Below are 13,638 nucleotides of genomic sequence, written 5' to 3'. Positions count from 1 at the left end.
GGGCAAAGAAATGATCCAAAATTAACTCTGACAGCTGTTAGCCATTCACTTTAGTCACCTGTCTGTACGCCAAATCAATAAGGCTGATGCATCTATGTGAAGTAACTGGATAATTGCTAGCTATATAAGTATATATCTCAGATCAAAACACACTATTTCTAATAACACCGTGAGGAAGGAGAGAAGATCACGTAGCTACTCTTAAGAGGGGGTTACTCTCAAGGCTCCATGCTGTGTTCACAACGTGAATGAAATGTTTTCTTCCCCAAGGAATCAATTCATGAAACTGAAAATGATCAACACTTTGAAAATCTATTTCCAAAAATCTCTCACTAGAGATAATAAGGATATACCACAAATCAGAAGAAAATATTAAGAAAAAGTTCTGATTTAAGAAAACAGGTTTGCATCAAAATCAGACAGACTACTTCCTACTTGTTTTCCAATGCAAATCAAATCAATATTACCACAAAATATCATACAAATGAAGAGTGGAGAACTCAAGGCTGATAGTGTAAAATCGTTGACAAGAATAAAACTCATTTTAGAAGCATTTAAAAAGCAACACGTAAAATTAATGTATGTCTCATACTCACAATGGAAATATTTTTAAAAGTGAAAAAACAAAACAAAAATCCCAATTGTTCTAATTTTCTGCAATCAACACTGCCCTCTAGTGATGCAGAATAAAAGTAAAAGAGAAAGCAAGTATCACATTTTATTTATTTCATTTCAGTGTGTTTATGTCAGGGCATCTAGTTTGGACTACAAATTCCACCAAAGACAGAATGAACACATTGAGGATGACTTTTATTACCTATTGTTAAATTAGAAACTCTTTTAAAAGGCATTAAATCAAGGACATTAATACATGCAAAGAGCAGCTTTTAAATACAATGGGAACGAGACATCGCTACAGTGAGTTACATCTTCATAAAAGATTGTGCAATTCAGGAAAGACCCTGCAGTTTATCGCCGAAGATTTATGAAGATAGGTAAGACAGTAAGATTAAAGCGCCACCATCTGTAGACAAGAAAATTCCACAGGAAGCAAGCCAGGCTAGTTCTCAGGGCAGATGTGTATCAAACACACTGAAAAGTGTCCACAGCAGTCAAGGCCTCACACACCTGCCAGTTCTGCTCATTAGTATACCCGACTCCTCATTTTAGGAAAAAAGTCTGAAGAAAAGAGCATGTTTGGTTGCTTAGCATTTCCTGAGCAGAGGAAATTTTCCAAGAAAACAGGGACTTACCAAGGGTTGTGCCATCCTGCCCCATGATGCACTTCATAGAGGTGACAATCTGTTCCACGACAGGTGGCGACAGTGACGTGGCATACACTGCACTATGAGAATGCGTTCGCAGATAGTCTATCAGCTCCTGGGGAGTTCACAGAAGCAAGGCATTAGAGGGAGAGCTTGAATTCTCTGCAATGTCACTGCCTGCCTTCCAGGTGAAAGCAGACTCTTCCTCCCTTCAACAGCACCGGAAGAGGGACACTAATCTGAGATGCAAGGTCACCAACGTGGTCACAGTATACTATCAGCAACAACTGCGTCGGACACAAGCCAACATCCTCAGGCTTTTTCTTTTTTAAACACGCCACAACATGAAAGAAAGAAAAACTAGTTTTTAAAGAAGCCCTCTAAATTTGGAGACTATATCACTTAGTATTATAAACAGATCTACAATGCTGAATTAAAGTGCTTGGACTGCTTTTTAGATACAGTAATTTACTTATAACTATTACAAAAAATATCATCTGCATATTACCCTATGCCTGCAAAGCCCATCCTTACACTCCCGAGTAAGAGAAAGACAGTTCTCTAACATCAATTTTAAAGGTATTTTAAATGTCCTCCAGATACATAGAGATTTATAAAATGATATAAATGTGGCAGAAATTAAATAGAAATTCACTGGGTCTTTCATGAGAACGGGAAAGCCGTCTCACTGAATAAAGAAAAACTCTATATGTCAGTTACAAGGAGTCCAAAATAATCAGTTGTATATCCCTATTCTCTCCTTTTAACTTCACTAAATCTTTAAATAAAATGTGCAAGGTAGCGTATGTATCAGAACCCAACAAGGAGACACAAAATATGACTCTAAAAAGTGTATCACTTCAAACACACTAAAAACTGTACAAAAGCCACAAAAGCATAGCTATACCACACCTAAATGATTTCCCACAGTATTATTTTAAGTCGTTTGGTTTAGCAATATATCTCACCAAAAAGCAAACAACTCTCCAAAAGTGAGCCTGGTCCCATTAACAAAAATTTGAAGTAAAAATCTATCAAACTTGACTAAATGAGTTTTCTCTAAAAGGCAATCAATTACTAAGAGAAAGTCCAGGCTTTAAGCTTCCCAATATCAAATTTTAAAAAGGAATCAAAAATATTTATGAGCTCCTACTACATGTCACATACAAATACTTGACAATGTGTTTTTATTAATACTATGGAGAGTTTTCTTACAGTAAGTTTTATTGAGATATAACTCACTTATCTAAAGTGTACAGTGGCTTTTAGTGTATTAACAGAGCTGTGCAACTTTCATCACTATCTAATTTCATTCTTTAATTTTTATTTATTTATTTTAAAGTAGGGTCCACACCCAACCTGGGACTTGAACTCACGATGCCAGGATCAAGAGTCATATGTTCTAACGACGGAGCCAGCCAGGCACCCCACTATCTAATTTTAGAACATTTCATTATCTCAGAAAGAAACCTCATACCCATCAGCAGTCACCTACCACTCAACCCATTCCCTCAGCCCTTGGCAACTACTAACCTACATTCCGTCTCTGATTACCTGTTCTGGACATATCACATAAAAGAAATAATACATGACCTTTTGTGACTGACTTCTTTAACACAATGCTTTCAAGTTCATCCATGTTGTAGCATGGACATATACTATTTTTTCAACCCTCAACTACAATCTTGTAAGCTAGGCATATTCTCTCTATTTTACTGATAAGGAAATCAGAAGGTTAAATGCTTTGCCCCGGGGCTCACAGCATTAGGGAAATACTCAAACCTAGGCCTCTGTCTCATGGTTCAACCACTCCACCACACGTCATTGATTCTCAAATGCCTCAGAGTTCATTACACAATTTTTAAATTGAAAAATACAACGCCTTATGGTAAACCAGAGCAGGCAAAATTATCTTTTTCTTCCTGTCTTTATGATCACCCAAGATGCATCTGAGGCCAAGGGCAGGGAAACTGGTCTTCTATTCCCACTGGCTCTCACTAGAAACTCACTACTTTTGCGAAACTGTGGGTACAACTCAAACCCAGAAGAAAACTGTGGCAAACAGGCAGCACCACTGTGCGTCCTTTCACACAAGAGGGTGCTCTGTATGTCAGAGCAGCATGTAGTTTAGAACGAAGCTCAAATAAGAAAACAACAAACAATGAACAGAACCAGCCTTTGGTTCATCAGAATCACTCACTGAGCAGCTGGAGTGTGAAGCCCGCTGGCACTGTGAGCCTAGGCCACACACCAATTCAGGATCTCCACGTCCCAGTTCAAACGCTTACATGCTACACGTAAGTTAACAAGTGTGGTAGCCAGAACAACCTTTACCCTTAATTGTTCAATTCACATGGCCCATTTACCTTCTTGCCTCCAATGTATCCTCCAGAAGCACCAAAGCTCTTTGTGAATGTTCCCATCATAACGTCCACATCCTCAGGATCCAGGCCAAAGTAATCTACCACACCTCGACCTGTAGGGCCCAGAGCCCCAATGCTGTGGGCTTCATCTAGATACAAGTATGCCTTGTATTTCTTCTTAAGGGCAATCACTTCAGGAAGGCGAACAATAGATCCCTCCATGCTGGCAAAATGGATAAAAAATACACACACTGAGACTTTTTCACTCTCAAAATGAGGAGGTGGCCACCTTACTAGTACTATTAATTTTTCTAAGTTTATTGCTTTTTTAAATGGTCTGACAACTCTGCCTGTGATCTTAAACTGGCAAAGTTAGATGATGCCATGGCTAGGTAGATGTCTAGGGGAAAGGAAATTGGATCTTTTCAAACCAGCACCAGAACAGAATTGATCTTCATTCACCACAGATGGATACAGGTCACAGCAGATTCTTCTAATACTTGCAATTACAGGCAACATTAGATTCTGCATTGCATTGCAGGTGAAATTAAAATAGCAGAATAAAAGAATAAAAAGGATAGGAGGTAAGAAAGTAAGTGCAAGGGCTGCAAATAAACCAGAATAAAATCTTCCTTAAAATGAAATGATGTAGAATTTGTTTTGACACATCAGAAAACATATTCCCATTCTTGCCCCTACATATACATTCCCTCTACAAATAGTAGAAAAATAAAGGATGCAAAAAGAAAGGGGATTTGAAGATCATCAGCATGATGGGAAGAATAAAGAAAAGCCAGACAAAAGGACTTCTGTGCTAGAAGCAGCTAACTCTGCCTCCAGGTATTTTACCAAGTCATAAACCCTGACTGCCTCCTTAGTGTCCGGGGGGTCCAGATTACCGTTCCCTTCTGCTTAAAAGTTCTATAACTTCATGGAGCCAAATCAGAAACCTAAGAATAAGAAAGCAGGATTACCTATATATTCCTTCCACAAGGATTAGAATTTTCTTCCAGGGCCTCCGTGTCCGAGGCTGCCCATAAACAATGGCATCTTTCAACAGCTTCTCTAGGCTTTGCATATCTGTAGCACACAAAAAAGAATTTCAGCACAAAGTACCTTCCTCTTTCTGAACTTTATTTCAGAAATGCAAATACACATTTCTTATTCAGGAAGTGTGTCTCAGATCGCAAAGGACATTAACATAATCGGAACTGAGCAGAAAAAGATAAGGCAAAATGGGTGAGCTACTGCTAGCCTGAATGACAATCTCATCTAAAATGTAATGAATGTTCAAAACCACAGAAACTCCACTAAGTGACTGTGGCATAGGCGGTTCTGCTGGGTAGCATGCCTGTGAAATGATTGATGGTTCGTGTTAAATACCTGGCCATTCAGTTAGCTTTTTTTTTCCTATTTGTAGAATCAACTGTATCTTTAATCCTAGTGACTCATTCAGAAATACATGCATAAAGACAGCTGAGGAAGAGAGTGCAAACAAACAAACACATACACCTAAAAAGCAAATACGGGGGAAAATTCAAACTGCATGCCCCGTTTCCTTTCACCTAGGATACACTCAATAAACACTTGTTACATAGCTTTATCTCCATAGTGGGCTCAAAATACACCAGTCTGGGCATGCATGAGACTACGTGGTAAGAAAGGCTGGCAATCAGTTGAGACTGTTCCATGTTTGACTTGATCAGCTCTCTTGGTCCTGAAGGATGATTACCAGGCCCAGAAACAACTTGGCTGGTACTACCACTAATGAGGGTCCTAATTTTCGTGTTAAAGATAAATGCTGTGAAGACCACTGTTACCACTACAACAGACTTCATACTTAAAATATCTGCCCTGAAATAATAGCCTTAAGGACCCTTCCCCCCCAAATCTATGCAATATTAAGTCTGGGGAATATTTAACAGGGATGGGAGGCACCCCATCATAAAATGTGATTTTACATTCTTTATTGCCCAGGACTGAAGGAGAGGGTTACAAAGTTACAGGATTTTGCTTTTTCCATGAAAGGACTTTAGTTAGAAAAGAGAAGTAAGGTAATAAAAATACATACCACAAATAAGATGGCCAAAGGTTATGACTGTATTTATACCTTCAGTTATTTATAACAAAACAATCTGCTACCTAACCCAGAGAGGGGATGCTACCACAGAAGTATGTCTGTTGTGAAGCTGCTATCTCTGCTGCAGAGACCAGTGTGTGGCAACCAGCAGGAGACAAATAAAAATGCACTCATTGTTTTAGTTTCCTCTGTTTATACACAGAAAGGAAGAGAAAAACATTGACTCAAAATTTTAGATGAAAGGAAGTACCTATAGTAGAATGCTTGACTATATCACCTATTTAGGGGGAAAAATTCAATTATCTCTCTCATATTATGCTCCCTAAATTCCATGCAAATTTAAGATTTAAATAAAAAATATACCACAAGACCACGAAAAGAAAACATAAGAGAACAACTTTATGATCTTAAAACAGGGAAGACATTATGCAAAATCTAAAACTCGTAAGACAATAAATGTGCCAACATCAACATTTTAATAAATCTACCAGCAAGACACTACAAAGTTAAAAATGAAATAAAAAATATTGCAACACACATGAAAAAATAATTAAAGGGCTCATATACTCAGTGAAAAACAGAAACAGTTTGAAAATGGCCAACTCACAAAGAAATACAAACACAATTAACTGTATAAAAAATTGCTTAACATCTAATAATCAAAGAAATACAAATTAACATGTTATTGACTTACTCGATTAGAAAATATTTTAAGTGATTCATAATGTCCTATATCGGCCTGTGAGTACAGTCACCGTCATGCTGTTGAGTAAAAATTTGTACCATACTTGGAGGCAATTTAGAAAAGTCTAAAATTTATAACCTTTTAACCAGGCATCCTAAGACTGCTAGGAATTTATCCTAAGGCATTAATCAGACCACTCAGCAAAAATGTGAGTAGGTAGTACCATTTCTAGTAGAAAAATTTAGAAACAACCTCGATGTCCAAACTGCGGGATGGACTGAATGAGGGCAACTCCAGACACTGCCTGCCACCCTGGCATTAGGGGAGCAGAGTCACACGGACTGTCAAACAAAGTTCACGATGTGTTGCAAGAAAACAGGTTACACAATTGTGTTTAATAATGCCATGTACTTCATAAAACAAAATACTGTTTGTATCATTCTCATTATAAAACATTTTAGACAAGACAAAGACAGAAGGAAGAAAGTTATTAGCATCCATAAGCCTTCCATCCAGAGGACAGATCTAACATTTGGGTGTTTATTCTTCCAGACCTTTGTCTGTATGTACACACATTTTGGCAAAAAATGGTATCAGATGTACAGCTGAGGAATCTTTCCTCCCTACACGTGAGTATTTCAAATACAAAAGTTACTTTTTTATTGTAAATCATTATTTTAATAATACACAAGATACTGCCACTTGGGGAGAAAGTTCTGGTAGAGCCGTCTTCCTCTGTGCCTTTATCTGTTCACATCTGTATTCCAGTATCTGTTCCATATCAGCAGTATTCCACTATAGAGACTTCTCTATAGTCTCTTCATTAACCAGTCAGAGATCCTTAAGACGAGACCCTGCTTTATTCATCTCAGTAGCCCTGGTGTGACGGCAAGATACACCAAAGGCATCTAGTAAACGCATACTGAAGAAGTGACTTGTGAACAAGGAAGATGAAAGAGTTGAAAGCTAAATAAAAGGAGAATGTTGTATTTTGCATTAAAAAGCTTCCTTCAGCCTCTATTTCTAATGACGAAGAGGCTAACTTTTACAAGACTGGACCAGAAGGCCATTTTAAATGTTGCTACATGCTTCATTTATATCTTCCATTATTAATGTAACTAATGTTACCACTGCCATTAACCCAAAGCATATTCAACACTAAAGCCTGCAGTGAATTCCACATCAAACTCACTGTTGTGTTTGAAGATTCGAATGGTTGCTCCCGAGAGCCTGGCTCCTAAAACCAGCGATGCGTGGTTCAGTTCATCACTCAGAATCAGGCAACCCTGCAAAACCACCAGCACAGAAAGGTAAGAAGCTAAGAGGAAAGGTTTAGTTACACAAATTAGAAAACGTTAAAATCACTAATAATGCTCTTATTAAGGAAAGCTTGTACAACGGCAAAATTATCAATTTCAAGAAGAAGTACACATATTTTTGTTTTGCAAAATTAACTTAGAAGTAGATACAAAATTCTAGCCTTTTAATTTCTTCAGTCCTGTGACTGACTTAAATATTCAGATATGTAGCAACAGGCTTTTATTTATACCTAAAATCTGATATATCAGATAGTCTTCATAGGGTTTCAGTTTTGCTGGTTTGATGGCATTCCATATGAGTTTTGGTATGATGTACTGTTATTTGTGGGGGAAAAGTGGGGGACAAGGGAGTTGAGGGAGTAAAGCATTCTTCCTCTCACTCCTAATAATACCCCAAATTCAATGAGGATTCCACTTACTAATACTCTCCCCATTGACATGAAGTGTAGGCCTCAATTTTGCCTTTAAAATCCCTCAACAAGCTCTACTTTAACATGCAAACATGAGTTTCTCCTAAGGCAACAAGAAAAGGCTGAAGTTCTCAGGGATTTTATTTCATCCCAGGTTCTTACTCTTCCACAGCTCAGGCCTTCAACCTGTAAGATCTGAACTCAGAAACAGGTTTTTCTGTTAACAGTGTCCTCAAAATATCCAATTAGATTTTAAGAGTAAGGTGCAGAAAGTATCAGTAAGGTGCAGAAAGTATCAGTATGTTCCCAGGAGAATAAAAGAAGATACACACACACACACACACACACACACACACACACACACATACACACACTGATTTATAACAAAATATTCTTAGAGGGATAGTTAAGAAACTTGTAACAGCAGATGTCTGCAATTTTTCCTGTGTGTAAAGTTTTTATTATTAAGATAAAAAGCTACCTAGTTAAAAATGTGTACATTAAAAAGGAGAGTAGAGTTGGAGGTACCAGTGTGGGGTGATGGGTTTTAAAATGTATGTGTAATGTATACACATGCACAGACTTGTGTATGCATGAGTTAGTATACATGCATATATTTTTCTAGCTCTATGCACTGAGGGACAAGAAGCAGTGACACCCAAGTGGCCATAAACACAACAGACCTTGACTTCTAAATACCATCCTCCAGTAAAAGGAACCATGGCTCAGTGGACAACTGGTTGACCCCAAGGCTAAACTAGGTTTAAAAAAAAAAAAAAAAAAAAAGAGCAAACCCAGAGCCTCTTGTCATGCTACAAAGAAAGTGCTCCTTAGGGAGAAAAAAGAGGAGCACATATTCGAATGGCATAGGAGCCCACCTAAAAGATCTCCCAATGGCCAAAACCGGAACAACTTGAGCAACAAAATAAAGGGCAATCGTGCTGTACCCAAATAGTAAAATATTCAGGAATCTATACTAATATAAATGAGTAGGGGAGAAGCAACAACTCTTCCTTCAGAAGAGCCAAGGTAACGAAAGACAAGGAAAGACAGGAACTGTCACAGACTGGAGCCTGAGAAGATACCATGCAGATCCTCAACAGAAAATGGTAACTGTGAAAAACCCGGTGAAACTAAATTCTGTACTTTAGTTAACTGTATTGTATCAAGGTTAATTTCTTGGGTTTGATAAATTCCACTGTTATGTAAGATATTAACATAAAAGGAACCAGAGTGAAGGGTATATACAGGAACTCTGTATTCTTTTACAATTCTTCTGTAACTCTAAATTAATCTTTGGAAAAAAAAGAGAGAGAGAGAGAGAGAGAGAGAGAGAGAAACCGGGGAATAAAATGATTGAGATACTGAATTTCTCTTCTGCAAGTCTTCAAACCCTTTACTTACCACTCTTGGCATTCCACTATACCTTAAAAGGATACCCCTCCTTCCCTTCCATACAATTTATTTTCTTCTCTTTCCAGCTAATTTTTTTTTCTGATAAAATCTGCAATATAACTTGCTATTTGCTTCCTTTTTAGATAGCCATATTCACCATTTCTATGTATCAATCTACTATGAGGCTATTATATCCTTAGTTCGAAAATAAAATAAAAATTAAATGTCAGCAGTTAAAAGCTAAGTGCTTAAGATGTTTCCAGCATTATGTTAAGGGTTTTAAAGGCATTATTACTTTTAATCCCCATTAAAAAAATCTAGGAGGCAGGTACTATTATTATCCCCACTTTACATAAGAGGAAACTCCCTTTTAGAGGAGTCACAAATCTTGCCCAAGGTCACAAGACTAGTGAGTGACTCATTACAAAGCTCTGCTTCCAGAACACATGCTCTTAATCTATAATATACTGTCCTCCCCCCCCCTTTAAGCTGAATAATCAACCACCTCACATAGAAATTTAGCATCAGATTCAAAGAAATATTAAAACTGAATTAGTTCCTGCCTTTAATGATTAAATGATACATAATAACATTCAATTGTAATATCTGATTTGAAAGATAAATCTTTAAGGTAGTATCTTCCAAGTCTGTATACAAGATCTCTAATTCTACATGATTAGTATCTGAACATACAGGGAAGAGCAGGAGGAGATCATTTAACCCTCTAGTGTGAAAAATTCTGAGAAATTCCAAATAAGAATCTGAAGATTTATACCACTCAAACGCAGGACAGGAATGTATTATAACCAATGTGACGTCAAAGAACCATACATTTATGTCTTTCAAGGGATCTGTCCATTGTATCTAAGTTGTTGATAAAGTTTTCTTAATATTTCCTTGTTATCCTTTTCATGTCTGTAGGATGTGTAGTGATGTACCCTTTCTCATTCCTGTTACTGGTAATTTGTATCTTCTCTCTTTTTTATTCTCACCAGTCTGGCTAGAAATTTATCGATTTTAATCATTTTCTCAAAGAACCACCTTTTGGGGGCACCTGGGTGGCTTAGTTGGTTAAGCGTTTGCCTTTGGCTCAGGTCATGATCCCAGGGTCCTGGGATTGAGCCCGGGTCTTGCTCCCTGCTCAGAGGGGAGCCTGCTTCTCCCTCTCCCTCTGTGCTCTCTCCCTCTCTCTCTCAAATAAACAAATAAAATCTTAAAACAAAACAAAACAAAAACCACCACCTTTGGTTTCACTCATTTTTCCTAATTCATTGATTTCTGAATTTAGCTTTATTTTATCCTTCCTCTATTTGAAATCTTTGGGCTTAATTTCCTCTTCTTTTTTGAAGTCCTAATGTAGATGGCTGATTCAAAACTTTTTTTTTCTTAATACAAGCCCTTAAAGCTATATATTCCATCTGAGTATTGCTTTAGCTTCATCTCACATACTGTAATATGCTACATTTCCATTTAGCTCAAAGTATTTTCTATTTTTCCTTTCTTCTTTGGCTTATGGGTTATTTGGAAGTATGTTGCTTAACTTTCAAATATTTGAGGATTTTCCAGATATCTTTGTGTTACTGATTACTAATTTAATTCCATTATGCTCAGAGAACATATTTTGAATAATTTAAATTTTAAATTTGTTGAGGCTTGTTTAATGGTCCAGAAAATGGTCTATCTTGGTAAATGTTTTGCTGTTGTTGGGTGAAGTATTTCATAAATGTCAATTAAGTCAAGTTGGTTGATAACGTTTTTCAAGTGTTCCATAACCTTACTGAATTTCTGCCTAGTTCTTCTATCAATTACTCAGAGAGGGGAATGGAGATCTCTAATAATAATTATGTATTTGTCTATTTCTCCTTTCAATTTCATCAGTTTTTCCTTTATATACTTTGAAGCTCTATTATTAGGTACCTATACATTTAAAATTGTTATGTCTTTTTGGGGCACCTGAGTGGCTCAGTCAGTTAAGCATCCAACTCTTGATTTTAGCTCAGGTCTGGTCTCAGGGTCATGGGATTGAGCCCCATGTTGGGCTCTGTGCTCAGTGCAAAGTCTGTTTGAGATTCTCTGTCTTCCTCTCTCTCTGCCCCTCCCCACCCCCCAATTTGTGCACGTATGTGTGCGCATGTGCTCTCTCTAAATAAATAAATAAATAAATAAATAAATAAAATAAAAACCTTGAGGGCCTTTTCAAGCTGTGAGTGCCAATCTGCTAAAATGTGATTTACAAAGTCTCTTATCTTTTCTCTCCTTAACTGCGCCCTTACAAACTCTACCTAGAGTGTGGTAAAAAAATATACACACGTGCTTTCATTACTATTATTACTACTACTACTTTTAATCTTCATTATTATTAACCTGTATTATTACTTTTAACCTGTATCATTACTTGTATTTTACATATATACAGATATTTTGCCCACATATCTCTGAGCAACACGCACTGTGATAAGAACAAGTATTAGGCTACCTATGTATTTTCGTATTTTTCTACTTAAGAAAAACCACCTGTTAAATAATCATCCAAACTAAACATTCCTTCTTTCAAAACTTTAGTCTTTTACGAGGTTTTTATTTCTTAGAATCCCTTTCAAAACTATGAAATGAAGAAGGTAAGAGTCATCTAATGGAAGAGAAAGAATCACGGGTTCTAGCAAGAAAGCTTCAACTGATATAAATCTCCTTGGGATATACCTATCCAAAAATCTGTGAGAGAAATATCTTTGGGCAGACCATGTATAGTCTGAAGTTTACGACAACCTTGGGCTTGCTCTGAATGCTTTACAAAACAAAAGAAAATTAAGAGAGTTTTCATAAATGACAGACTAAGTCTTACTTTGCCAACAAGAGCAGGAATGTTCATTGAATTTGTTGCAAATCCCATGCCATATGCCATAGCAGCTTCTACTCCCAAGAAACTTGCCACAAGCTTTTCTAGCTCTTCATGCTTGTCTAGGTTTCCTGTATGGAGAAGTTAATGAAGTTAATACCACCAAATCCCAAATTTAAGAATCACTCATTACTTCATAAAAAGAAATCATAGTCTACATGTGACGACCTTTGCAGACTAAGCTCCATGGAAGAGTATTATGAAGAGAAATGGCTGGTAAAGAAAACAGTAGTTGAATACGTTCAGATTCGCCACCTATGATGGAATTCCTGTAAAGAAGGTTGCCAACAATTTCTCCCATTCCTGCTAACACACGCCCCTTCCAAGTCTAGGCCTTAAGAGGCCTGGCAACATCTGCTTTTATACTTTCGGAGTCAGCTGCCACATAAAACAGTCTAACTAGCTGCTATAAAGAGAGGCCACATGGAGAGGGAGAGGTTCTGGAGGATAAGAGACTATATGGAAGGGGAATACAGGGCTTAGTCAGCCCTCACCTGATCCCCCTACCCAGCTGAGGTACCAAATACGTAAGTGAAGCCATCCTGGACACTCTGTCATCAGCCAGAATGCCCTACCCATACCACATGGAGTCAAGATAAATGTCAAGCGTTCCCCAAACTGCAGCACCATAGGCAAATAAATGAATGTTTCTGTTTTAAGTCACTACGTTATGGAATGATTTGTTATGTAGCAAAAGATAAATTAAAAAGCATCCTCCCTCACTTTGTATTGCGATTTTATATCAATACTCAAATCCTTAAGGACCGAACAAGATTGATCAATGATACTGGCTAAATGCAGAAAAGATGATGAGAAAAAGACTGCTGAATTAGGTGCTACATGTCCTCAAAGCTTTAAGCGAGTCATTTAACCTCTCTGGGTTTCAGTTTCTTATCTGCTAAATACCAATAACAGTATTTGCTCTATCTACCTCATGATACTTTTGTGAGGATCAAAAGAGAGAATAGATTCAAGCAATTTATGAAGTATAAAATGCTATAAAGATGTAAGGTCTGATTACTATATGTCATCACTGCACAATGCTTCATTAACCACATCATTAAGGACCCTGAGTGTAAATGACCCAGCTACATTTGCCAATCTTTAGACCCAGGAGAAATAATGAGGAATTACTGTTTTAATCCACTAAGTTTTGGGGTGATTCACAGTAATAAATATCCTGGATGTTGCCTTATCATTTCTATAGTTATCAATTATCTGGAAC

General features: G+C 37.3%; 1 protein-coding gene across 1 annotated transcript in view; it reads right to left on the bottom strand.

The window, feature by feature from the left end:
• Nucleotides 1-13,638, bottom strand: part of SPTLC2 (serine palmitoyltransferase long chain base subunit 2) — a 97,376-nt gene that overhangs the window by 48,405 nt on the left and 35,333 nt on the right. Inside the window, exons 5-9 of the mRNA XM_026519413.4 lie at nucleotides 12,360-12,484; nucleotides 7,586-7,679; nucleotides 4,603-4,708; nucleotides 3,632-3,851; nucleotides 1,254-1,380 (exon numbers count right to left, since the gene is read on the bottom strand). Coding sequence (XP_026375198.1) covers nucleotides 1,254-1,380; nucleotides 3,632-3,851; nucleotides 4,603-4,708; nucleotides 7,586-7,679; nucleotides 12,360-12,484 — 672 coding nt within the window. The remainder of the gene's footprint in view (nucleotides 1-1,253; nucleotides 1,381-3,631; nucleotides 3,852-4,602; nucleotides 4,709-7,585; nucleotides 7,680-12,359; nucleotides 12,485-13,638) is intronic.

Source organism: Ursus arctos, unplaced genomic scaffold (assembly GCF_023065955.2).
Source record: "Ursus arctos isolate Adak ecotype North America unplaced genomic scaffold, UrsArc2.0 scaffold_25, whole genome shotgun sequence".
NCBI lineage: Eukaryota > Metazoa > Chordata > Mammalia > Carnivora > Ursidae > Ursus > Ursus arctos.
The sequence above is the reverse complement of the archived record's forward strand: the minus strand, read 5'-3'. Positions and strand labels throughout refer to the sequence as shown.